Below are 26714 nucleotides of genomic sequence, written 5' to 3' on the forward strand. Positions count from 1 at the left end.
GCCAAAATAAATTTTTTCTCCACTAAGTTTATTTTATTAGGTATTTAATTGCAACAATGGACAGCTAACACAAATAAAAATATATGAATATAAATGTATGAACATAATACATGTTTAAGATCATCTTAAAAATTGTTCATGTGTAATATGTTATTGTTTTTATCTCCCTAATTCTCTTCAGAGCTACTTAATTTTAATTAAAAGCAACTAATAAAAATTTATGAGTCTGCTCAAGAATTCCAGCATTAGGACATGTTGGAAATTCATGAGGAAATCAGGAAATTGTGTTGAATTCAAAGTAAACAATTTTAGAGAAACTGTTATATTTTTTGGAAAAATTAAATGGAATTCAGAGAAATTGAGGGAAACTTCTTAATAAAATAAGAAGCTTTTTATTACATAAAACCAACAGGCATGAATAAACAAGCAGAAATGACATCCTAAACTACGGGTTTTGTTTATATGTTATAAAAGATGTTTTTTTGCCACTTTTGGTAGCTTTAAGGAAGCAAAATCCCACTGACTTCTATTAAAACAAGGTGTTAGGAATAGGAGTAGCAGGACCTGGACATGAGAACTTTATTTTGGTTGCATCTGAAAGCCCTAATTTTTTAAGAATTGCCATAATGAACTGATCTTAGTCCCTTGTCACTGTAGCACAACTGAAACCACTGGTTAGTCGTCTTTATAGCTCTAATATGCTTTGTGAGCTTCTCACCAGTCCAAAATATGGAAACCTAAGCTAGCATAACTCAGTATCAAAATTGGGGTTAGAGGTGGGAAACCCTATAACATATGAAGAATGTCATATACATTTTCTCATAAGACAGTTACTGACAATGTAGCAAACAAACAAAAACACAAAAATAAAGAGCAAAATGTGCTTATCAATTCTTGTGTTTATACCAACGGCCTCCCACAAAAATTAAGGGTGTGTTTTGAAATTTTGTCTTTATCAAGAATTTAAAAAATCCTTCACTTATTTGTTTAATACAGTTCTGATTTGTTGAACTGAGTGATTTGGGCATATTAATGATTCTAAAAATAATAAAAAAAAATTAACGGTAACCAAAAAAAAAAAAAAAAAAAAAAACAGCATTAGACTTCCCTCAATAAAAGTACCACTGTGTAGTTGAAACATGGTTTGACATAAAATCTGAAATCTTTATGACTTGGACCAAATTTGTTCACCTCATCTTTGTTGTACCTGGTAAGATACAATTGCAAATTATTCACGACCTCGTGTCATAAGATCAGGATACCGTTAGGCGGTGTGACTTTCGTAGAGGAGTGCTATCCAGGGCTCCGACACCCACCCGGCAAGGCAGAGGCAAGGAGCCACGGGGCCCGGGACACCCAGCACCCGAGGGCTCCGGAGTTCCGCTGACCCCGCTGTACCCGGCGGTGTTGGCTTCTGGCGCGGCCAGCTGCCGGCACGATTATTTACGACTGCGTGGTTGGACTGAGGTCGCAGGGCCGAAGAACTGCCAGGATTCGCCGCCTCGCTCTCGCTATTCCCAGGGTGAGCCCCCGGCCCTGCCACCGGCAGGTTACCCCAGGCCTGGAGTCCGTAGGGTCTCTCTCCACAGCCGCGGACCGCTCCGCCTCGACTTCTCGCGAGGTTTCGGTGCCCCCCTCCCCCTCCCTGCTCCCTTGCAGCGCCGGTGCCCAAGGCTCCCGCTATGGCTGCACTGCGGAGGCTCCTGTGGCCGCCGCCCCGGCTGCCGCCGACGCTTTCTCCTCACCAGCCCTTTCTTGGGCCGTGGGGGAGGCCTGCGGGGCCGGCCCCGGGCCTTTCTGGACGGCCCTACTCCTGCCAGGAGGATGAGGAGGGGGCTGTGGCTGAGGCAGCTTGGCGGCGGCGGCGGCGCTGGGGAGAACTGAGCATCGCAGCGGCAGCGGGCGGGGGTCTTGTCGGCCTCCTGTGCTACCAGCTGTATGGGGACCCCAGAGGCGACTCCGCGCGGGTGCTGGCGCCCGGGCGTCCTTCCGAGAGCGCGGCCACAGAGCTCGAGGACCTGCCCCGAGGCCGGGGACTGCTTCCCATCCCGGTGGCTGCTGCCAAGGAGACGGTATGTGCACGAGCGCGCGCGCGCGCTGGAGGCGGCCCGCAGGTGACGCGCGAGGGTTGGGCAGGTATCCCACCTGTGCACGGGGAGGGATGGTGAGGACTATATGCACGGTGCGACTGAGACCGTAGGTCACGGTAACACTGGACGTTGAAGCTTGTAGAGATATAGTGAGCTCCGTGGCCGTGGGTAGAGAATCTCCTGTGAGCGAAACTGAGACCTAGGCCGAGCAGCCTAGGATTTGTTTTACTAAGTGTTGGGAAGACATAGATGATACTGTCATTGACGCATCCGGAGCTTATGGGTTGCTACAGCTACCGCCTGTCAATCAAACACTCCTCCTTCTCCTCCAAAATAAAACAAAACACGACTCAGAAAGGGGAGGAGAGGTAAAAATGTGAGAGCTACGTGTGTGAGAAAGGAACCACCAGACTAGGCAGGGCAAAAGTAAATGATTCAGGAAATCGAATGCAATAGGATGAGCTTTGAAGTAGTGGTCTGAGGTCTCAGAAGTCATTATATTAGTGTATGGAAGTACCAAGGATAGAAACGCTAAATCTTTGTAGCTTCCTTATAAGTCAAAATGAAAGATGTGGGCTGGGAATGTAGCTTAGTGGTAGAGCACTTGCCTGCTGTGCATGAAGCCCTGTACTCATTTACCAGTGCCAAAATAAATAAATAAATAAAAATTTAAAAAAGGAGGAGGAGGAAATATGGTGACATCAGAATGTAAAAGGGGGAAAAAACTATTCAAGAAGAGTATATTTCTCTCCCACCTACCCCATTAAAACAAGAATTAAGGGGCTGGAGATAGAGCTCAGAGGTAGAGTGCTTGTCTGGAATACTTGAAGCCCTGGGTGCAATCCCCAATATAACAGCAAAGTTAGGAAACTATAAATGAAGCTCCTACAGAGGACTTTAATCACATGAAAATGTCTAACTATAGTTGATAATATATATTAGACAGTTGATAATATAGGTAAAGATGAGTGTGAGGTAAGAGTGACTAAAAAGGGCATAATTGATGTTTTTATCACATCATCATATTTAATAAAGAAATGCAAATAAATAGAAAAATTGTCTAGGGAAATTTTCCTTGCTACACTAGAAAAGTGTGAAAAAGTTAGATAAAAAAATAATTTAGAAAAGAGACAACTGTACTGTTTTTAACTTTAGTGAAATTTTGTAGCTTTTATGCTTTGTGTAAATACATGGTGGTGATCTGAGTGCATTGGTTATTTTGATGCAGGTCATTGATGCATTTAGGTTAGGGAATCTGCTTCATGGAACTTCTCGAAATAAATCATAACCACACAACCCAAATACTTTTATGTAATGAATACTTAAAATAACTAGCAAATACCCTCAGCATTCAATACTCTCCTTCTCCCCCAAATAGTACATTTTTGTGGCTTAAGAGGAAAGGTATCATTAAACTTTTTTTTACCAAGTTGTACCAGGTTAGAACTTTCAGTCAACCACAGTTGATCTGGGAATAGATTAACAAGGTAGGGAACATGTAAATAGTATTTTCTTCTTTTTTATAATTAATTTTACTTTTAAATGGAGAGACAGTAACATGCAGTTTTCAAAACCAACACTCAGAAAACTAGAACTCAGGATCCACCACTTACTAGCTCTGTCATTTTGTGCAAATTACTTAATCTCTCAATACCTGTTTCCTTATCCATAAAAGAAGATAACAGTCTCACACTCTTATGAGAATTAGAAGGGTTAATATATTTAAAACAGGATGACACACCTGGCATGTAGTGAACATTCAATAAATTTGTTTAATTAATTTATTTACGTATCTATTTTTTTACATATTGCTTAGTGTGTATGAAAGTTCCTGTACATTGTTTTAGAAGTCATATAAAACTGGAATTCTGTGTCTTATCCTTCCCAAATCTCTGGTCCTACATTTTGATTGTCATACCCTTTTTTTATGTGACCTTTTGTCACCTCTCTGAAAACTTTTGTAAATTTTTTATTCTTGATTTTTAAAATGTTCACAATAATGAGCTTTGGTATGTATAGTTTTGTGCTACATACTTAAGGGCCCTTTCAATATGGAAATTCATGTCTAAAATTTTGTGTAAAATTTTCTTGTACTATTTCTTTGATATTTTCTTCTACATTTTTTTTTTTTTTTTTTTTTTGGTTCTCATTTTCTGGAACAGCTAGTATTTGATGACAGATCCTAATTTAATTCTAATGTCAATCTTTCTTGTATTTCAGTTTTAACAATCTTGTAAGTGGTTGGCTTTTATGGAAAATATCCTTGCCTTTATCTTCCAGACTTTCTTCTGAATTATTAATTTTAGCCATCCTATTTTTTTTAGAACTTTTTTATATTCTATGTTCATGGGTTCATGTGTTACAGGCATTCTGTTTTGTTTTGTACCAGGGATTGAACTTAGTGGTGCTTTACCACTGAGCCACATTTCCGGCCCATTTTATTTTTTATTTTGGGACAGTGTCTCCCTAAATTGCTAAGAGCCTTGCTAAGTTGCTGAGGATGGCTTTGAACTTGTGATCCTCCTGCTTCAGCCTCCTGAGCATTTGGGATTACAGGCATGAGCCACCTGGGCCTCTTTTTACTTTAAGAATATAACTTGTAATTTTGTTTTGTTTTCTGCTCTGTGCATTACTTTGTTTCTTCTAGGTTCCTTCTTTTTTTTTTTTTTATTTTAATCGCTGTTTGAGTTAACAGATTCTCACTTTTATTTTGCAGATTATCCTCACATATCTATGGTTGTTGCCCATCTATTATTTGAGATCTTCTCAAAAGTTCTTTACATGAGCATGGCTTTTCATTGGGTGATCATATTTTTTATTAGAGCAGCACTCAAATGTCAGCATTTCATAGCACTTTTTTTTTTTTTTTTGGTATCATTGAATTTCTTCAAAGAATTAGAGAGGTAGGGGAGCAGTAATATTCTGGATGCAGGGCCATGTACATAGGTATAAGAACATATATTGGGGAAATACCTAATGCTCTACTTATGTATTATTTTTAATCCTATTTTTAGTTCCATCACTTACAAAGTGTCTATATAGCTGCTTGTGTTTCCAGTACCTCGCATTTCTGAGATTTATACTTCCATTTAGTCTTTCCCAAGAGTGCCTCTGCTCCCCTAGGTCAATTATCACTCCTCCATCTCTTCAATTTTACAGAAATGTTGGTGAATTCTCTTGATTGTTTTAATCTCTTCTTCTTTTCTCTTTTTAGTCCTTATGTATTTATGCCTTTTTAAATTTCTTTACTGTGATTTTAGTGTAGTTGAGGAGGAAGTGATTGAAAGAAACTTAGGGGATCAGTCTGCCATTTTCCAGAAATATTATTTTAAACCCATGCTTTATTGGATTTTCCTGAAGTAGTAGAAATGAAGTGATTCTTTTTGATGTTTAAGACTATAGCTAAGAACTTTTTTAAAAGCAGCGTATTATGCTGAATATGTAAGCCTGGCACTTAAATTACCCTGTATGTGTTATAAGGGTAATTTAATTGATGGGACTGAACAGCAATAACCTTTAGAAATATGGTTCTCTTGCCATAAATTTGAATAGTTTTGTTTTAAAGATGCTAGCTGAAAACTTCTACCACAAGGCCTTCGCTGACTCCATAGATTTTTTAAAAATACTTTTGCTTATCCTATACTCTTGGATAATTACTCTTTTGTAATTATTTGTTAATTCTGTGTTTTCTCTGCTTCTCTTAGTCCTGTAAGAAGAAGCATTGTGTTGGTTTTGGTCAACTTTATGTCTTTGTTGCCTCAGGCTAGAGCTTATCTCTGGTGATAATAAATATTTGTTGAATTAAATAAGCCTATGTTAAATATTAGCGTGGGGCATGAACATTAAAAAGCACAGCCACAATCTGGGAGAATTAATGTTTAATATTTTCTTCAGCTAAAGTATTTGTAGCATTTGAATCAGGAAGACTTCAGACAAGGTCAAAATTCCAATCTTTGGGAGACCAAATCACGTGACACTATATTTATTTTAATTGTGTAAGTTTGACTTGCCAAAATTTTTAAGTAAACCTTGGCCTTGTACTATAATAAGATTATAAAGATGCTGACAAGATTTTTTTAGAATCTAGCTTTATCATTATTTTCAAATATTTGTTCTAGAACCACCTTTTTGTTTCAGGCTCAAAATAAGAAAAATCTGTTGTATTACTTCATACACTTTAGCATTTTACTTACTATATAGAACTCATAACCTGTATTTGGTTTGTTCATTTTAAGAAGCTTCAAACAATTTAGTTTGATTCTGGAAAGGATAATAAGTTAGAGCAGTTTTGTATCTCTTTTGCATTTTTCTATTAAAATGTCCAATAATCATGCATTTTAAAGTTTCTTTCACTATGTATCTTTTCTAATCTATTTTCAAAGCCGCATATCTTGAAATGTGAGGTTATGCTTATTTTTTCCACAATGTTAAAGAATTTACCATATGCGTTAATGGAGAAGAGTGAAGAAGGTCACATAGATATGAAATTGAAGATGAGTTAATTCTGTGTAAAAATACATTGTTGTTTAGAAAGCTAAATTGGATGATCCCCTTTTTTGGTTTCCTGAATCAACTCATCACACAAACAAGTCTACCACATTCCACCTGTACTACATCTAATGGCCTATGTAGTAGGACACATATAAAAGAGTGTAAATAAAAATAAAATAAAAAATAGGTCTGGGGGATATGACTCAGTGGTCGAGTGCCCCTGAGTTCAATCCCTGGTACCCACCCCTCCAAAAATAGTGTAGATTATTTTTTCTCTACATACATCACAGAGTGAAATTTAAATACATTTTTTGGGGAAAAACACTTCTTGTTTCTGATTACACCAAACCTAGAGTTGTGAAAATGAATGCAGCTTTTTTCTGGTTTTTTTTTGTTTTGTTTTGTTTTTTAAAGACAGAGTGAGAGAGAGAGAGAGAATTTTTTTTTAATGTTTATTTTTTAGTTTTCTGGGTTTTTATGAAGAATGGTTTTGACCTTTTTTGGAATTTTATTTTATTAGATTCACATTGGAAATCAGGACATGAAGCAGTCATAGACAAGCCTTTTTTTTTTTTTTTTTAATGTCATAAAAAGTTTGTACCTTGAATAAAACCTTAAATTAAACCAAACTTACTTCTGTAATTATTTTCCAAGACTTGGAAATTTTCAAATAATGCCAGGCAATCAGTTTACATAAAAGGTATGTAACATTTTTTCTTTTTGGTCTCTGTACTATAATCTACATTTTGAAATTGAATATGTGAGAGTGTGTGTGTGTGTGTGTGTGTGTTTTGTTTTTTGTTTTTTGGTACCAGGGATTGAACCTAGGGGCACTTAACTACTGAGTCGCATACCCTACCCTTTTTAAACTTTATTTTGAGAAAGGATTTCACTGAATTGCTTAGGGCCTCCCTGAATTATTGAGGATGGGCTTGAAATTGCAATTCTCCTACCTCAGCCTCCCAAGCCACTGGGATTACAGGCACTTGCCACTGCAGCTGGCCTGGATTGTATTTTTTTTTTTTTTTTGGTGGTGCTGCTGGGGATTAAACCCATGGCCTTGTGCATTCAAGGCAAGCACTCTTCCAACTGAACTGTATCCCCAGCCCCCTGAATTGTATTTTGAATTGAAATTCAAGTGTATTCATGCTTTCTAATGTAATTCTTAACATGTAATTCTGCTTATATAATTTTGAGATGGACTGCTTGACTACTAAGTACAATGTGGCTACTCTTTTAGAAACCAAATATATAATTTATCTCTAGTAATTTTTTGAGAAATAAATGGCATTTTCTACCTGAAGATGTAAGAGGACAGTTGGGACCATCAAAGCAATTGTACTAACTCTAAATTTTATTGAATATTTCTGGGATACAACAAGTTCTTTTGATATCTACATAAATTCAGAATGATTAAATCAAGCTGATTATGCATAATTTTACATATCAGTTTTAACTTTAATTTTCGAAGCTTCTTTGAGGGAGAGTTTTTTCATCACTCTCATTTTACAGATAAGCCTTGTGTATTGTAAGATTTTAGTAAATTAACATTTAATGAGTTAATGAATCTAAAATCCAGAAACAAATTCTTTTTTTTCTAATTCTTGTAGTTTTTTAGAAATACTATGTTTACAAAGTCATCTCGTCCAAGCAAATTTGCATGTGACTTTTATAGAGATTGGGAGATGATCTAAGCACCTTAAAGGGAAGCAGAATAATAGATGTCTATAACCTCTCTGTGTTACCTGTTAGGAGTAAAAACTAGAAGCAGCCCTGGTAGCATTTGCCGCGACATGCAACTAAATCAGTCAAGGGTCACTCCAGGTGAATTGTGCTGGCACTAAATAATCACACAGACACAGAAAGTACCTTTTTCTTGGGGTTCAATGATGGCTCTTCTGCTCCAGCTCCTGCAAGAGAGGCAGGCAAAAGAGAGAGACCACGCTTGAAACCATCCCATTTATTGGAGGGAAAAACATTCCAGAAGCTTCAACCCAAATAAGGCAAGGGATTGGGTTTCATGGGGTTGCTTGGTGATGTCTTGCTGTCTGCAGTTTGAATGACATATTGGAAAGCCACACCCATCTCAGGTGTTGTGTGGTATCAAAAGCAGAGCGAGCGAAAAGGACACATACATTGCACAGCCCAGTCACATCAGCAATGTTAGTCCAGTCCCCTCATGCTCAAAGGCTCATAGCTCACACACACAGCCCATGCATGGCTGGCTTGCAGCAAGCATTAGCAGATGTGAATTAAATATCTAATTTTAGCCTGATGAAATTATAGGTGCAAAGTGCATCCATTTTTTTCTTTCTATAAGCGTATAAAACAAAAGATTCATTTTCTTTGGAGACATCCTTAGTTTTTCAGCATTAGTGGTTAGTCAAATGCTTAATGCTTTTCTCATTATGAGATGATTGTACATGTACAATTGTATATCTAAAGTATTAGCTACTTGATTTCCATGCTATTATTCCAAAGTTCTTAGTAGCTATCAATGTAACAGTTCTGTCAGCAAATGGTCCCTTTAATTTCCTTACTCTCCACTTTCTTTTAAATAATATACATTAGGTTGGTTGTCCTGGATATAGTTTTTGGACTTGGAATGGTATTATGGAAGATAATTTTTATTAGAGGCTATGATTCTATCTAAATGATTATTGTTGTTATTTGGTACCGGGAAATGAACCCAGGGTCACTTAACCTCTGAACCACATCCCTAGCCCTTTTTTATATTTTATTTGAGATAGAGTCTCGCTAAGTTGCTTACAGCCTTGCTAAGTTGCTGAAGCTGGCTTTGAGCAGTCCTCTTGCCTCAGTCTCCCAAGCTGCTGGAATTACAGGTATGCCCCAGAGCACCCAGCTAATATTACTATTTTTTTGTGGTGTTGATGCTGGGGATTGAACCCAGGGCCTCACAAATGCCAAATGTGTTCTGACACTGAATTATATTCACATCCCTAAATAATTAATATTTTAAAATAATTTTTTGTCAAGCAGTTTCTTTTCATTTCATAGCCATAATAATCAAGATTTCCATTTCCTATCCTATTTGGAAACACAATAAATGTTTCCATCCATTTGTCTATCACCCATTTGTTCATTGAAATGCTTTATTCAAAGAAAGTTTCTTGAAGTATAGTAGGTACTATGAATTTTGTGGTAGATGGAATAAAATTTATATACTTTTGTAGTTTATAATCAAGGGAGAATACAAAGTAACTCTTATACAACATGGTAAAATGATATAACAGGAAAAAGAGTATACTAGGGAAGGATCTGTAACCCAGACTGGAAACCTTAAATGTAGCTTCCTGGAGGGAGTAACATCTAAGTTAGGATTTGATGGATGAATAAGAATTATTAGGTAAAGAGGGACACAGCAGTGAGCTAAAGGAAAAGTTTCCAGTTGGAGACATAGGTCATGAGCTCATGAGAGAAATCTGTACTATAGAAATCACAATGAATTCCACTTTTATGTATAGCTATAGTACACCAGTTAAAAAAAGCAATAAACAAAAAGAAGAAGACCAGTAGAAAAGAGGAAGGGGATCAGGGAAAGGAGGAAGGGAGAGAGAGGGGAAGTATTAGGGATTGAAGATGAGCAAACTATGTTAAATGCATTTATGATTATGCCAAAATGAACTCCAATATTATGTATAATTATAAGGCACTAATAAAACCATCAAAAAAGGGAATGGTAAAGACAGTAGAATGAATCAGACATAACTTTCCTATATTCACATATGAATACACAACTAGTGTAACTCCATATCATGTACAACCACAAAAATGGGAAGTTATACTCCATGTATATTATAAATATATATATATATATATATATATATATATATATATATATATATATATATATATATATATATATTTATGTGTGGGGGGTGAAAATACATTCTACTGTCGTGTATACCTAAAAAAAACAAATAAAAAAGAAAAACATTAAAAAAGAAATAGATTTGAAAATCATCAAATATTAAGAATGGATGACATTGTTCAAAATATGAGAAGAGATACACATGTAAGGAGCAAGTACTGGTGAGCATCAGTGACTTAAAGGAATGAAGGAGAGAGGGAGCTCAGCAAAAGCTGGGAAATAAAGTCCAGACAAGTGAAAAGAAAGCCAGGAGGGTCATAGAAGCCAGTGAAAGATAGTATTTGAGAGAGGAAGTAATCAGCTGTAGTGAATGCTACCCAAGAAGTCAACTAAGATGAGAGAAAATATGCATTGGGTTTTACAAGAAGAGTTCATGAGTGATTTTGATAAGACCTTGGAGGTGAAAATCAGATTATAGTTAGATAAATTTCGATTGAAGGTGAAGAAAAGGTATGATGGGAGAGTTAAGTGTTGACAATGCTTTCAAGAATTTGGCTGTGAAGGGGAGAAGAGAGAATTGTAGCTTGAGCAATTGTAGATTTATTTATTTTTTTTTTACGGATGAAAGACCCTATGTTTAAATGCTGAAAGAAAGATAAAATTTAAGGGAAATAGAGGATAATTAATTTGTTTAAGTCTCAGGTAGAAGAGGAAGATAAAAGTTAAAGCACTAATCAGAAATTTAAATTTGGATAATAGGAGGAACACCAATTCCACTGTAATAGTGAAGGGATAAAAGGAAATAAATTTAATTGCAGGCTTAGTTACAAGTAGTCACAGTAGTTCTTGTCTGATGTCATCTATTCATTCTATGAAATAGGAGGTAAAATCATCTTCTGAGAGCAAAATACAGAACTGTATGGAGTAACCATGACACATTTGGGAGTGAGTGGCTTATTGAAATAGCCACTATAAAAAACTAGAAAACCATGAAATCTTTTGACTTGCCGTATTTTGTATTTATAAAGTTAAATACAAGCTTTTAAATGGTAAAATGAATTTTTAACTTGGTCTTGAAATGCAGTGTTTTTACATGGTCATAAGTTTTGCTGTTCTAATTTAAAAGTTGTATATGTTGTCCTTTTTTTGGACACATATAAACTATAGTAATCTGATCTAATTAGTACTTTTTTTAACCCGTTATGTCATATTTAACTTAGACAGGAAATGCACCAAACTTTTAATACAATACAGATATTATAATTTTTGTTTAAACTCAATGGGCAAGTTTTAACTGGAAAATGTTAGGTCTCACCGATCTCCCATAATTGTTATGCCAAATACTGAGAATTGTTGTCGGTTTATTTTGTGTACTATAAACCCTCATGTATTAGAGATAAAAATGTGTTTTTAAAAAATCAAACAGGTGGAAGTGTAACTCAGAGCACTTGCCCAGCAAGAATGAAGCCCTAGGTTCATTTCCAAATGCCACAAAAAATAAAATAAAATAAATGAAATAAACAGATCCAATAGGCCCTATTTGTGTCTATTTAGCATTAACAAACTGCTTAGTCATTTGTGTATTAAACAAGATTTTCTAAATTTATTATTTTCTTCTTTTAGGTTTGTGGTGAATAGAGATCAGTGTGACCAGAACTTTACTCCCTTTCTGTTTTCAATCTTTATTGGGACCCTCTCCATATTACTTCCTATCCAAATAAACAGATCACAAATGAATTTTATGTGCTCATAGTAAAGAGCACATTCTTAGCAAACTCTTGGTCTAGTATTGTGCAGATACTCTATCACTTGTCTGTCATGTTCCCTTCAACCTGCCAGCCCTATTGATTTCTTTATTGTTATAAAAGTCAGGTAACAATTTTGGTTCAAGTATTTTTATCATGTGAACTTTATAAATGAAAGTCAAGACATCTTATTTGGAGAGACTTTCTTTGATTCATGTTTCAGATGTAATGTTGTATTGTGTTAGATGTAATATTGTATTGTGTTATTTGTGAAGAACTCTGTCTTACCTGAGATAAGGCTCTGCCTTCCACCTTACTCCATGTTAGAATAGCTCCAAAATAGGCTAAACCTTAGGTCATTTAAAGTTGTGTTCAAAAGTTGATTTTTGTTATAAATATTACTGTGATCTCAAACAGGGGATATAATATATAGCTAAATTATATTCGAGGTAATAAGAGTCATTTTTCTTGCTTCATAGCTATTTTACAAACTGAATATGTTTTTCCTCTGTTCATCTTGTTTTGTATTTCCTTGTAAAATGTGTAACTCTTGCCTGTTAGTGTTTTGCAGAGGCACTGCTTCTTAAAAAAAAAAAAAAACCTGGGTTAGTTTGAGATAAGCCATCACCTATAGGACAGATAATATTTAATGCTGACTTCTAGTACTAATACTAACTCCAATTGAATGAAATGGGCTACTGTAAAATTATAGATATTGAAGTTATAACCAGTCACTTCCTCTTTAAGACTGGTGAAACTGGGTATTTGAAAACAAATACTTGGAGACCAAAGTCAAAGAAGTAAAAAGGCCAAGGAAAAAGCAGCCAACAGTTTGGCCCTTGCCCTCTAAGGTCAGCTAGTGCCCAGAAAACAATGGGACACCTCTCCAGGCCCTGCAAATTTGGTGGGTCACCACATTAAGAGGGTAGAGAACAGGAAGACAACGAGTACACATTCTGTAAAGAGGAGGGTCATTGAAGATGGATATGTCCTTGGTGCTTCCAAGAAAAGCTACATATGGTTAGCAGGACTCTGACCCATCTTGGCAGGTGGCATCGCTAGTAAAGGAAAGCTAAAGGAGCCAAGAGGCTTCACACACATCCCTAAGAAGAGTGATCTCTGAGGAATCTCAGCTGACTTTTTTTTTCCCGTAGCTTTATTGAGGTTAAATTGAAGTGCAATAAAATGCACATATTTGAAGTATTCATTTTGATCCATTTTGACAAGTATGTAATCAAAACAATCAATATAAAGAACATTTCCATTACTTTTTTAAAATTTGAAATCATGCAGACTGTGTTTCTTGCATGATTTATTGCATTAGAAAAGAATCACCTTAAAATATATAGAACCTCATCCCCACATGTAAACTATTTCAAAATTAAATGGCATACTTATAAATATATTAGAGGTCGAGAAAGAAAGCACAAGAAAGGTAAATAAAAAGTGCTTTGAACTAAGTGATAATAAAAGCTTAAAATATCAGGATCTCTGTGATGAAACAGTACTAAGATGAACATTTATAACTTAAAGAACTTGTATCAGAAAGAAGATAGAATAACAAATTATTTTCAAATTCTGCAATAGGAAGATGAAAATGAGAGTAAGTAGAAATATATGAAATAGAGAAATAATACAGTTAAAATTTGACAAAAATCAAACAAATCTAATCAAGAAAAAAGCAAGAACACAAAAATTAATATCAATGGAATGGAAGCTATCAAAATAACACTGTAGATGATAAAAAAAATCTTAAGGTAATATTACAATTGTATGCCAACCTATGTGATAGCTTACATAACATGGTCTATATTAGATAAGGATCCCTGTGCTGCTTGAGAAAAAAGTGTATTCAGTCATTGATGGATGAAATATTCTATATATGTCTATTAAATTCTCAATTGCATTTTTTACTTCTTTAGCTTCTTTAGTTTTTGTTCAGAAGATATATCTAGTAATGAGAGAGGCATGTTCAAGTTACCCAGTAGCATTGTGTTATGGTCTATTTGATTTTTGAAATTGAGAAGGGTTTGTTTGATGTACATAGGTGCTCCACTTTGGGGGTGGCATAAATTTTTACAATTGTTATAGTCTTGTTGATGTATAATTCCTTGAAGCAATGACCTTCTTTGTATCGTCCGATTAACTTTGGCTTAAAATTCACTTTTTCTGATATGAGGGTAGAAACTCCTGCTTGTTTATGCAATCCATATGAGTAATGTGTTTTTTCCCGTCCTTTCATCTTTTTCTGTGGATATTTTTGCCTATGAGGTGAGTCTCTTGTAGACAGCATATTGTTAGGTTTTGTTTGATCCAGTCATTTTTAGGATATGACTTGTATTCCTGATCATTTGGGTTTATTTTTAGTTTTTAATCTGAATTAGTTTCTCCTTTGGTTGACTTCCTTTAGTGTAGTTCCTTTCTTTGCTGGTTATCACTATTTTTAAAATTTCATCTTCATGGAATATTTTGTTGAGAATATTTTGTAGTGCAGGCTTTCTAGTTGCAAATTCTTTTAACTTTTGTTTATCAGGGAAAGTTTTTATTTCATCATCAAATCTGAAGCTTAATTTGGCTGGATATAGGATTCTTGGTTGGCATCCATTTTCTTCCAGAGCTTAGTATATGTTATTCCAGGACCTCCTAGCTTTTGAAGGTCTGGGTTGAGAAATCAGCTAAGATCCGAATTGGTTTCCCCCTATAGTAATCTGATATTTTTCTCTCACAGCATTTAAAATTCTTATTCTCTGTGTTAGACATTTTCATTATAATGTACCTTGGTGTGGGTCTGTTGTAATTTTGTACATTTCGAGTCCTATAAGCCTCTTGTATTAGACTTCCCATTTCATTCTTCAGGTTTGAGTCATCTGGAGTATGATGCTCTACTCTCTGGATTTCTGGAGTAAAAGAGGAATTTAGGCAGAGTTTAGGTTTACATGGGACTCAGGCTCTTTGCTGAATGTCAGTTGGTCTGGAGATTTTGTCAGCACACCTCCAGTGCCCAGTGCTTACTGGTTCATGCTTGAAGACTATATCCCAGGGGTCTCCCCCTGGGTACCTCTTGCTTATTAGGGGACCTTATTCTTAGTCCCCTACATCACCATTGGACCCCATGTTTCCTTTCTCAGGTTCAGTCTCCAAACCATCTCTCCCACCGCCACCCTTCTGAGTTTCTGGCCAGATGTGTCTCTCCTGGCTGGTTCTGCAAGCAGTTAGATTGGAGGGGCAGGGGTGGACCAGGTGGGTTTCCATGACTAGCTGTCCCCTGTGTAAACATTTATCTATGTTTGATTTTCTCCTGGTCACTTAAGCACACTCTTTGTTGTGCAGCCTGTGTTTACTGGGGCCTGTATTTAGGGCCAAACTCGGATTTCCAGGAATCGACTCCCTCAGGTGCCATCCCCCATGCAGCAGCTGCAAAATGTTTCTTTCCTTTGCCCTCCTCACACTGCCTGGAGAGATGGCTTCTTTCCTCACACACAGATATTGTGCAGTGTGTTTCTCAGGTTTCCCAGGCAATGTTCTTGACTCTAAATGCTCCATACCCAAACACACCTCAGGCCTCCCAAAAATGTGGTTCCTCTAATTCCTTTATCCTTCCACCATGCTCATGGAGGGACTGCACTGTATGGTGCTTCTGGCCTGGCTGTGGCTTTGGCTGTGCTGCTGGGGATTTCTTCCTTATTTTATTATATCCAGCTTCCTGAGTCCCCAGTCTGCTTTGAATGTCTAGTTTTAAATTCCAGTAAAGGCCCCCCCCAACACACACACCTTTTTTTGTTTACCCACCTTGCTGAGAAGCTGCCTGTCTGCTTTCTTGGTTTCACTCCACAGAGCAGCCAGGAATGCTACCTCCTGTTTCACCATATTGAAAACCTCCCTCAACTGACTCTTAGGGGTAAATAGGAACAAGGTCAGTTTTGACCAACTTGGTCTTAAACACTTGGCAGTAGAATATAGCCTGAGCACAGTCCTACATGAACATTTTAAAGAAAAAACTTTTTTTTTTTTAATGTATCTGAAGATATACACTTCTGTCAGCCCTACCAAAAGTATGTAAAGCTGGAGGCTATAAAGGAAGAGTTCTTGCATGAGAGTGCCTAATAATTGTGATCACAAAGGACTCTATAATTGCAAATTTGACCTGAGTTAATTTGGGTCTGATTTCACAGACCTAAAAGTCTTCCTAACATCCTACATTGATAAAATTGATCTGTTTTTCACTGATGTGATTATGAGTTATGTCTTCATGGTTTTCAGAGACTGGCTTGAAATACTAATTGTCTTTGTGCTAATGGCTCACAAAAAAGTAAGGCTTTGCTGCCTTGTTATTATCTTAGCATGATCCCTGCAGTATGTATGCCTTGTCCAGTCACCTGCCATCAGCCTCTGTGTACCTCTGAATTGCTCTGATGCTGAATACCCATAACTCTCCACGCCCCACCTGAAAGAGAACAGGGACTTTGGGTTACATCCCCCAAATTTGCCCCTGCAGTTTGGAGATGTTGTTGCCCATTTTTCCATAAAAATGGAATGTAGAAATTGACAGAGCAGAAATGTAACAGTGGTCCACTTGTGCTTTGAATATGGCCCTTGCTGCTCTGCTGTTGCAATTTATTTTTAAAATGAACATATTTTTTTCTCTTTGTCTCTCCCTGCTCTTCCCTAATTTCTCCCCCTCCCTAATCTCAGGGGAAATACAATTACCTTTCTTCCCCATCCTAGGCAGAGTTATCTGTCCTTGAGTACACACCCACCATAGGAACAAAGTAATCCAGACTTTGGTACCAGAAGATCTCAGAAATGACTGTCTCCCAGATTAACAAGTGAATTACAGCTCCAATAGAGAACATGGGAAATGTAGCCATTGAATCACCTCTTTTAAAGCCCCTTATTCCTGCTGATGGTCAGCATCACAACCTTTGGAACAGGAGTCCCCTGTTTTTCTCCTTTGCTAGCAAAGCAATAAACCTTCTTTGTCCTGTTTCTCAAAACCATGTCCTCATTATTTGTTGGCATCAAGGACAAGGACTAAGCTTTTGGCAACACAGCGAGGCACATTTTCTCACCAGTTAGATTGATACAAATACCAGTAATAACTGCTGTTGGCAATGATGTGATATAACAAAGGATTCTCATACTCTGCTAGTAGACATATATATTATTCAGAAAATAGATTGTTGTTTTGTAGTTAAGTGACTCAGCAATTCTGTCTAGGGTTAGGAGTGTACCTCAGTGGTGGAATGCTTACCTAGTATACATGAGGCCCTGGGTTCCATCCCAGCTCTACCAAGAAAAAGAGAGGGCGGGGAGGGAGGGAGGGAGGGAAGAGGAATTAAAAAAAAAAGGAAAGAAAGAAATACTATCTAGACATAATGTGCACAAGGAGACATGTTTGTAACAGTCTTATTACATGCCTCTGCTAACTCCTGTTTCTCATCCTGTAACAGCTACTGGACATTAAGGGCTCCACTATATATTTAGCATACTCCCACTTTATCTTGTCTCAGGTAAAAGGAAATGATCTATTGGAAGTAAATTTGCACAATTTACTACTTCCTCAAAACTAGAATTGTCTTCATCCCACTTCCTTTCCTGTAGTTTCACAGCAAAGAATGACTCTTCCTATGAAAATAGAGAAGAGAGTTTGGGGTTGATTATTTGGCATGATAGTGATTTTTCCCTAACAGGGCTAAGGAGCCCGAGAGAGAGTTAATCTAGCTATAGAGTGATTATAGAATTTTGTCCTTGAATTATGAAAGTAGGATGTTAGAGAGCTTTCAGGCTAAGTTATTAGATAACACTGCTACTTGAATGTTGAAGTTCTTTCCGACGCGATTGGGATGTTGAGGAATATCATGAGTCATGTAGTACAGTCCTCTTAAATAAGTAAGTAGGAATGACTATACTTGCTCTTGTCAACTATAGTCATTCCTACTTACTTATTTAAGTGATATAATGAGTTTATATCTGCCTTCATTAATATCAGCAATGACTAGCATCCAGGGGACTTTGGTGGTGGAGATGAGCAGAATGTTTTTATCATCACACTTACCAAAAGGTGGTTGGTAAAAGACACAGTTCCACAAGTATGTTGAACTCTTTGAAACATATTTAGGGTGAAATTCTAAACAGTTAAAGAAGATTTTTGCAAAAGTAAATATTCTACTTTTAAATGCATAAAATCCTTCAATAACTTCACCTTAATTTATAGGATATATCATATTCCAGGAGCATTTTCTTTTCCTTGGGACTTACTCTTCTCCAGAAATATCAGATTAAGTTATCTAACTGCATGTTTTTATTTTCTGCTTAATTCTTTTTTAAATTTTTTTTATTAGTTTCTCAAAACATTATAATGATCTTGACATGTCAAACATTTGATTCAAATGGGGTATGAATTCTTATTTTTCCACGTGTACAGATTGCTTATCAAGACATTCATATCATTACCAAGACCCATGAAAAACATAATATACAGACTCATGTTCAAATATATTGTTTGTTAGAGTAGGCAGCTAGTTTGTAGTAACTAGACCTTCAAATTTTAGTGGATTAATGCAAAAGAAGCTTACTTGTTGTTTATGTAACAGTTGTAGATGGGTTCCAGGTTTACAGGAAGACTCCTCTGTGTGGCTGTCTTCCCTAGACTGATAGAGACTTTGTCATCTTTAACAAGTGACTTCCAAGGTTAGCCAACATGAAACATTCCAATTAAGCCAACAGGGGAAGGTTGAGAAACAAAGAATATAGATGGAAATGTTTTATGGGATATGTCTACAAGTGGCATCATCCCTGCCACTCATATTCCATTTTCTAAATTGTTCATGTGGCTACATCTGACTGCCAAGAGATACTGGGAAATGGATTCTACCTGTGTGCCTAGGAAGAAGAAGAAGTAGGTAATTAGCAGATTCCTCAGTAATGATGTGCCACTGCAAAATAAAACAAATTTTCAACTTTTTCAGTAGGTAGGGTATAGTATTTACTTTCTTATTTCTCCAGTTATCATTTTCTATTTCCCTTGATGTAATAACTCTTAAAAGTAGAATAAATCCAAAGTCATGAAGTTATCATGGACATTATTCCATTTTAAACACATTTAAAAATGTATTTTCTTTCTTCTAAGTTGCCATATTACTATGTTGAAACTTATCTTTTTTTAAATTTTTTTTTTTTTTAGTTTTGTATTTTGTGTGCCTTTATTTTATTTATTATTATGTGGTGCTGAGCATCCATCCTAGAGCTTCACACGTGCTAGGCAAGCGCTCTACACTGAGCCACAACCACAGCCCTTAAAACTTATCTTGTAAGACAAATTTCTATGTTGTATTAACCATCAAGTCCACCAGGCGACCAGCACGCTGGTTTCATTAAAGAGGTTCGTGGCATAGAAGTTAACTAATGAGATCAAAATAAAACACACAGTCTCAATTACCTTTTTTTATGACCAGGTCCAAGACGGCTCTCACCTCTCTGGGTGTTACCTCGAACCACTCGGTAGGGCAGCAAGGCTTACTCAGGGCTAGCAGGAGAGAGAGAGAGAGCACACCAGGGAGTGGCCTTTTATTGGGGAACAAGAAATTCAGGAGAAAATTCCATCCAATGAAGGTCGAGGGGGGCAGCATTCCAAGGTCAGGGTCAGTGATTGGCCTAAGGGTCAGTGGTCAGTCACACCCCCACACGGACAGGCTCTCGCACCTGGAGAGGGTGGGGATAGCTCCGACACAGTTTGGCCAGAACGCCTCACACCCAATCCGGGAGATGCCCAATCACGTGCGAGAATGGCTTCCCACAATCAAGAGCACCTGTATCACCTGTAATTCCAGTGTTTGGGATGCTGAGGCAGGACGACTGCCAATTCAAAGCCAGCCTCAAAAACTTAGAGAGGCTCCAAGCAACTTAGTGGGACCCTGTTTCAAGATAAAACATACCCAGGGCTGGGGATGTGGCTCAGTGGTTAAGTACCCCTGTCTTCAATCCCCTGTGTTCAGTACCAAGAAAAAGGAACGTGTTTTCCCTACCAGTCCAAGTTTTGACATTCATTTTTCCCTTTGCACCTTGTTCATACATTTTCAGCTAATACTTTATTAATTAATATAATTAATAATAGCTATTAATAATATAATTAATATAGTTTTCTCCACTACCAAACATCATGTACTTAACTTTTAAATTCTCAGTTTTAAAAACTGAGTTTACATAAAAATTGTTATCAACAAAAGCATGTGTATCACATGTAAGTATAGGTTTTCTATTGTCATTAAGTAGCGCTCAGTCATCTCAGTCTGCGGAAAAAAATCCTACTGCCTTGATAAAACCTGAGGGAAAATCTGCGTTCTACTTCAAGCCTTACAGTTTCCTCGTAACAGGAGAAATTCATTAGCCTTAGTCTTCTGTAAAACCGGCACCATTTGAATCTGGTCTAGAGTCATTTTCCAGGTGTTTATCTGCTGGAAATCTATGAGCTTGCTATGGTTCTGTGCAAAAACTGCATAATTCTATATTTGGGAATAGAGAAGAATTTATTTTATTTCTTTGAATTATCAGTCCTTTACTTTTATAGATAACTGTGAATATTTCAAACTGAAAGTATTGAGACATTTTTTGGATAATGCAACTGAACCTCCAGACAGTGCTCTTCAAGATAAAACTCTTAAGAATTAAGTTAGATGTGCATACTAATTATACCTTTAAAAATGTTTATTTTTAAAAATGAGATATGATATCTAGAGAAGTTCAATATGAGTGCTTTGCCACTACTTCTCTGACTCTGTGACAGTGATTAGTTCACTTAAACTAATCTTTTTCTGTGAAATGTCATAGTAATTGAATTTATAAGGTCCTTTTCAGTTATTCGGTTCTTTCATCTTAAAATCACATCTTTTTTGGTTTTTACTAGTAGTTGTTGTAATATTAATTCAATCCCCTAATCCTGTCCAAAACTAATTTTAAAACCTATTTTATAAATTAAGTACTAGTTCTGTAAACTTTGTCCCAGAAAATGCCTTTTTGGCTTTTATTACTGTTAAATTCAAGTGATACTAAAGTTTTTTTTTTTTTAATATTTATTTTTTTGGAGTAGATGACACAACACAATGCCTTTATTTTTTATGTGGTGCTAAGGATCGAACCCGAGTCCCGCCTGTGCTAAGCGAGCGCTCTACCACTGAGCCACAATCCCAGCCCTGATACTAAAGTTTTTCCAGAGAATAACAATGCCAATGTGATGGGAACAAATTGCCAAAACTAAATAACATCTGATTTTAAAAACTTTTTCATTTTTTTCAGTAATTTCTACTATGAGAAATTTAATAGATATAATCTCTTGTATTTTCTTGCTCTTTCATAAGTGATTTTTGCCAAATTTAAAAGATAAAGAGCTAATGTTCCACCATTCAGAATGAAAAGTTAACATCTTAATATATGTTTCTAGTTTTTTTCAGAGAGATACACTTATCATACATGTTTGCTGTATTGTTTTTATATCTTTATTTATTTTTATGTGGTGCTGAGAATCGAACCCAGTGCCTCACATGTGCGAGACAAGCGCTCTACCTCTAAACTACAACCTCAGCTCCATGTGCTGTATTTTTCAATGAAGGACATAGCTTTTTAATAGTTTCTCTTTACTTTTTAAAAGAAGACTTTATTTTTTGGAGTAGTTTTAGGTTTACAGTTAAACTAAACAAAGTATAGAGTTCGAGTGTACCCATTTCTACACATGCACTCTTCCCCCACTATCAACATCTTGCACCAGAATGGTACTTTTGTTAAAATTTATGGATCTACATTACCATAGTCATTATTACCCAGAGTCCATATATATGCATTAGCTTTTACTCTTGGTGTTACACATTCTGTGGGTTTTGACATATGTATACTGATACTGTATCCACCATTATAGTATTATACATAATTATTAACTGTTTACAGGGGATTAGTCGTTAAGAAGGGATAAAAAATTGAAACAATACTGTAAGGCTGAGGGAGAGTACCTTAGAAAGGAGCTAACTTGGAAGAGAAGCATTCTGCCTAGGTTGTAATTTGGGGCTTATTAGCAACTAGACGTTTTCCATGGTTGCTGGGCCGCAGGAGACTCCTCATTGTAGGTGCTTCGAGGCTGATTCATGGGTAGGCAACCTTGATCTGTGACCAATGAGCAGGAGACTCTCCCAGTGGGAAACAGGTGGGTGAAGGACTCGGGGTCCTATCTCAATTACTCATTTTTGTCTATTTACAAATGATCCAAATAAGAGGGTCCATAATGAAATTTCTTAAATAATCAAGTTATTCCAGGGAATAAAATGCCAGCTTCATAAGGATTACCTGCTGGAACATTTGAAAGGCTTTGATTGAGTTTATTGATAGATTACTTGGTCTATGGTTGATCTTATTAACTGAATATTTCTGTCTCCCCAGATTGAAGCTCTAACCCCCAGTGTAAACATATTTGGAGATTGAGACTCTAAAGGAGTAATAAGAGTTAACTGAGGACACAGGACTGCTACTAGAGAGCTTGTTTCCTCATTTCCTTCCTCCCTTTCCACATGCTCTAAGAAAAGGTCTTGGAGAACATAGCAAGAAGCTGGTCATCTACTAACCAAGAAGAAAGTCCTTACCAGAAACCAACCATGTAGCACTTTGATCTTAGATTTTCAGCCTCTAGAACTGTGAGAAAATAAATTTCTGTTGTGTAAGCTATCCAGTCTACGGTGCTTTGTTATGGTAACCCAAGCTGACTAACAGTTGGTTAAGTTCAGGGTGATTTATTTTGGGAAAAATAATCTGAACTGTTAATAATGTGCTATTCCTTTTCTTTCAGTAACAATGTAGGAAAACCATCTTGGAGTCATTGCATAACCAGGCCTAGAGGACAGTGGTTCAGTTCATAACTAGAGATTTTGTCATTAATGGTCAGCTATCACTTTAAAGAAATAGAGTACCGTATTGTGTAATCTACATGTTTGGGACTGAGCCAGGAAGACTGAGAAACAGGTGATAGAACATAAGGCAGATGAGAACAACAATGAAATGCCAGGTAGTTGGAATAGATTTATCACCATGGACATTCTTGAAAGTTATACATCCTGGTTTTTAGTCTTTGGCTGATCAATTACACAAATATTTAAACATTTTTTAAATATATACACCTGAAATTTGAAGATAAATGAGTATCAGATAATTTCCCATTTCAAAAAAGAATCATTGAACATGTTTGGCTTTATTGCTTTCCCCACTCACATTTTTCTGAAGTCAACTACAGTATTCATAACAGACAGCTATTGACTTTGTGTGTGTGATGCTGAAGGTTGAACCCAATACTTCATGTGGGCTAGGTGAGAGTTCTATGTCTGAACTATACCTTCAGCCCCATTACCAACTTTTACTATTTTGTTTTAATTTTTAAAGGAAACATTATTAAATAATTACAGTAAGCATTTTAACTATCTTCACTCATTCATTTGTTCAGCAAATGTTTGAGAAACTTAAAAGCCAGAAATTCCTCTAGGTGCTGAGGAAACTGAAGTGTACCAAGTAAACCCAAATCCCTGTCTTTGTGATATTCATATTTATGTAGAAAGTTGGAGATACAAATTTTGGGTTTTTCAATATACTTATAATATATAAATGCTAGATAAAATCATTAGGAGAGAAAGTACTTGTAGCTTAAAAAACAAAACACAACAACAACAACAACAACAAAATGAGACCTGGCAAGGTGGTACACATCTGTAATCCCAGAGATTTGGGAGGCTGAGGCAAGAGAATCACAAGCTTGAGGTTAGCATCAGGAATTTAGCAAGACACTGTCTCAAATTTTAAAATATATATATATATAAAGGGCTGGGAATGTAACTCAGTAGTAAAGTGCCCCGATTTCAATATCCAGTACAAAATAATAATAATAATAATAATAATTTTTTAAAAAATTAAGTTACCCAAAAGGGAACACTAGAGGGGTAGGAAGAAAATCAGGAAGAAATGGGAAAGTGAGAATATAAATTATTTAAAGGAAAAGAAAGTCTCCAACTGTGTCAAGTGCTATGAGATGAAAACTGAGAATTCACCTTTGAATTAAGCAACAAGGAAGTCATTGATGACCTTGGCAAGCAGTTTTAGCAGAGGTGTAGGGTAGAACCTGCTGATTAAGTTCAAAGGAGTGAAAGGAAATTGGATACAGGAAATGTAGACAGCTCTCTGTGATAGCCTTGCTGTGAGGGATAGGAAAGGAAGGGCAGGGAGGAGGGGGAAGGATAACTAAAGGGGGAAGTGAGACACAAAACTTTCTAAGATGGTAGAAATAGCAACTGTGTTTGTTTGAAGACAAGTACTCTATAGAAGAGGAAAAAATATTGAAGTTTCAGGTCAAGGGAGGTATTACTGGAGCAAAGTCACTGAATAGGCAAGAAAAGATGAGCTCTAAATAATAAACCATCGTGCTATACTGCCTCCTTAAAAATACTTTCACTTATAGCATCTTATCAAATATTGAAATGATATATACAAAAATGCTTGTACCCTATAAATAAGAGCTACTATAACAATACAAGTAAAACTTTTAAAGTCATAAATAGTCAGTTGCTTTATCTAGAAGCTTTCTTTCTTTTTTAATTTGATCTCAGCCAGTATTATACTATCTGGCTTGTTTTCAGCTGTGTCTATTTACATACACAGACATTTGCTAAGCATCAAAACATTTCACCTTAGAGTACTTTGGGATTTTCCCATACTGGGAATTTGATGTTTAACCTTTCGACCACCCAGCAAGCTAAGAAAATGTTACCTCTTTTATCTTCTTAAGACTCTTTTAAATAAGCCTGAAGCCAAGTGAGAAAGCCAAATGTAATGCTCCCAAGATCAACTTTTTTTTAGCTACTTGCATAGAATCTCATGTATGTCCTGAAGATTCTTGACCATAAGATTCTTAAATGTAAATTTAAAAAATTACTTGTTTGTTAATGTTTTATAAAAATGTTGCTACAATTGTCAACATCAGGTAGGATTTTATCAAATGCTCCACTTCTTATATGAAATTGAGCACATTTTAAAAATAATTTTTATTTTTAAAATTTAATGTTAACTTGATTCAATATAAAGCAAATGTGTTTTAATGAAACTAATAAGAATAAGTAATCTTGATAATTTTGGTTAATAAAAATGATCTTTACTTTTCCTTCTTCCATTCTTCATTATCATTTCCCTGTTTCTTGGTTGCTAAAAGGTAATACATTGTACAATGTTTAGATAATATAATTGTTTCAAGTTACTTCTTTATGGTATTATCAGCTTGTAGTCATCAGTTTCTCTAATTGTCTAGTAGTGAATCCTTTATCTGGCATTTAATCTTTCTCCCTGGGAAAACCAGACCTTACCACAGAGTGAATTTTCTAATCGTTGACCTGAAGTAACATGAGACTGTCTTGGCAGTGAACTGTGCTTTCTGTTATTCATAGGAAGGGTAATGATGTACTCTATTGCCTGAAGGCCCTAGTTTCTGTACCTTAAGAAGTAACATCTAAGTACTGATTGCAAAGTTCTGTGTTTGGAAATTCCAAGAAGATAATTACATTGACACTATATTTTTATTTCATTTAGAAAGATAAGATAACTTAAAAATGGAACTTTTATCATACCACTTATTAAGCTTCTCTGCTCTGTCAGTATGACTTAGAGGATTCACAACTTAAAGTTATAATTATTTTTATGAATAAATTATGTACATTGTGAGTATTTTTGCAATTTTATTTCCACATAAAATTATCCATTTGTATAAGTAGGAAAACTGAGGTTAAAGACCTAGAATGTAACTCCCAATTTCTCAACAAGCAGACAGGAGTTTTCTAGAGATAGATTTCTTAAATATTTTTAGCAAAAAACAATATTAAGTAGTCACTGTAAAATGTTTTCCTAGGAGGTATAAGATGTATTTTCCCTAAAAGGAATAATGTGAAAAGGCAAACTTAAATTCTCTTCTGGCTATAGATTTCTGTGATTTTTATCTTTCTACTGCAAGGCCTCACGCTTAAGATAATTCATGTTTCAACTCTGAAACATGAAACACTATACAACTCTATAGTTGTATAGTTTTCAACAGGAGCTTTGTAATACCTTTTTTTAATACGAAAAACTCCAATTCTTCAACAAAATTTGCTGTACCTAAAAATACTGTACATTACCTTAAATTTGTGATATCTATATTTTTCTATTCTGTAAAAGATAGCACTATAAAATTATCAAAATGTGTAATTATAATATCCATGTGATGCCAAGAAATTATAACTGTATTATATTTAATAGGAATATTTGTCAAAATCATAATTGGTAGTTTCAGTGTTTTGAAGTTTGATATTTTATTTTCAGAGTGAATTTTATACTAATGAAAAATGAAATTGTTAGAATTTAGACCATATCTATACACATATATGTATTTTTAAGAAATTTTATATTTTGTTTCTGTTACTTAGGTTAGATTTTAGAGTCATTATTTTTAGAGTCATTTTAGATTTTAGAGTCTTTTTTTTTTTTTAGAGTCATTATTTTTGTTGAATGTTT

The 26714-nt window shown here is 35.8% G+C and overlaps 1 protein-coding gene across 7 annotated transcripts in view; it reads left to right on the plus strand.

Moving 5' to 3' along the window:
* The first annotated feature begins 1675 nt into the window (after positions 1 to 1675).
* Positions 1676 to 26714, plus strand: part of Micu3 (mitochondrial calcium uptake family member 3) — a 114136-nt gene continuing 89097 nt past the window's right edge. For all 7 annotated transcript variants that reach the window (XM_071610418.1, XM_071610417.1, XM_027954712.3 and 4 more), the window contains exon 1: positions 1676 to 2072. In XM_071610418.1, coding sequence (XP_071466519.1) covers positions 1683 to 2072 — 390 coding nt within the window. In that variant the 5' untranslated portion in view covers positions 1676 to 1682. The remainder of the gene's footprint in view (positions 2073 to 26714) is intronic.

Source organism: Marmota flaviventris, chromosome 3 (genome assembly GCF_047511675.1).
Source record: "Marmota flaviventris isolate mMarFla1 chromosome 3, mMarFla1.hap1, whole genome shotgun sequence".
NCBI classification, from domain to species: Eukaryota; Metazoa; Chordata; class Mammalia; order Rodentia; family Sciuridae; genus Marmota; species Marmota flaviventris.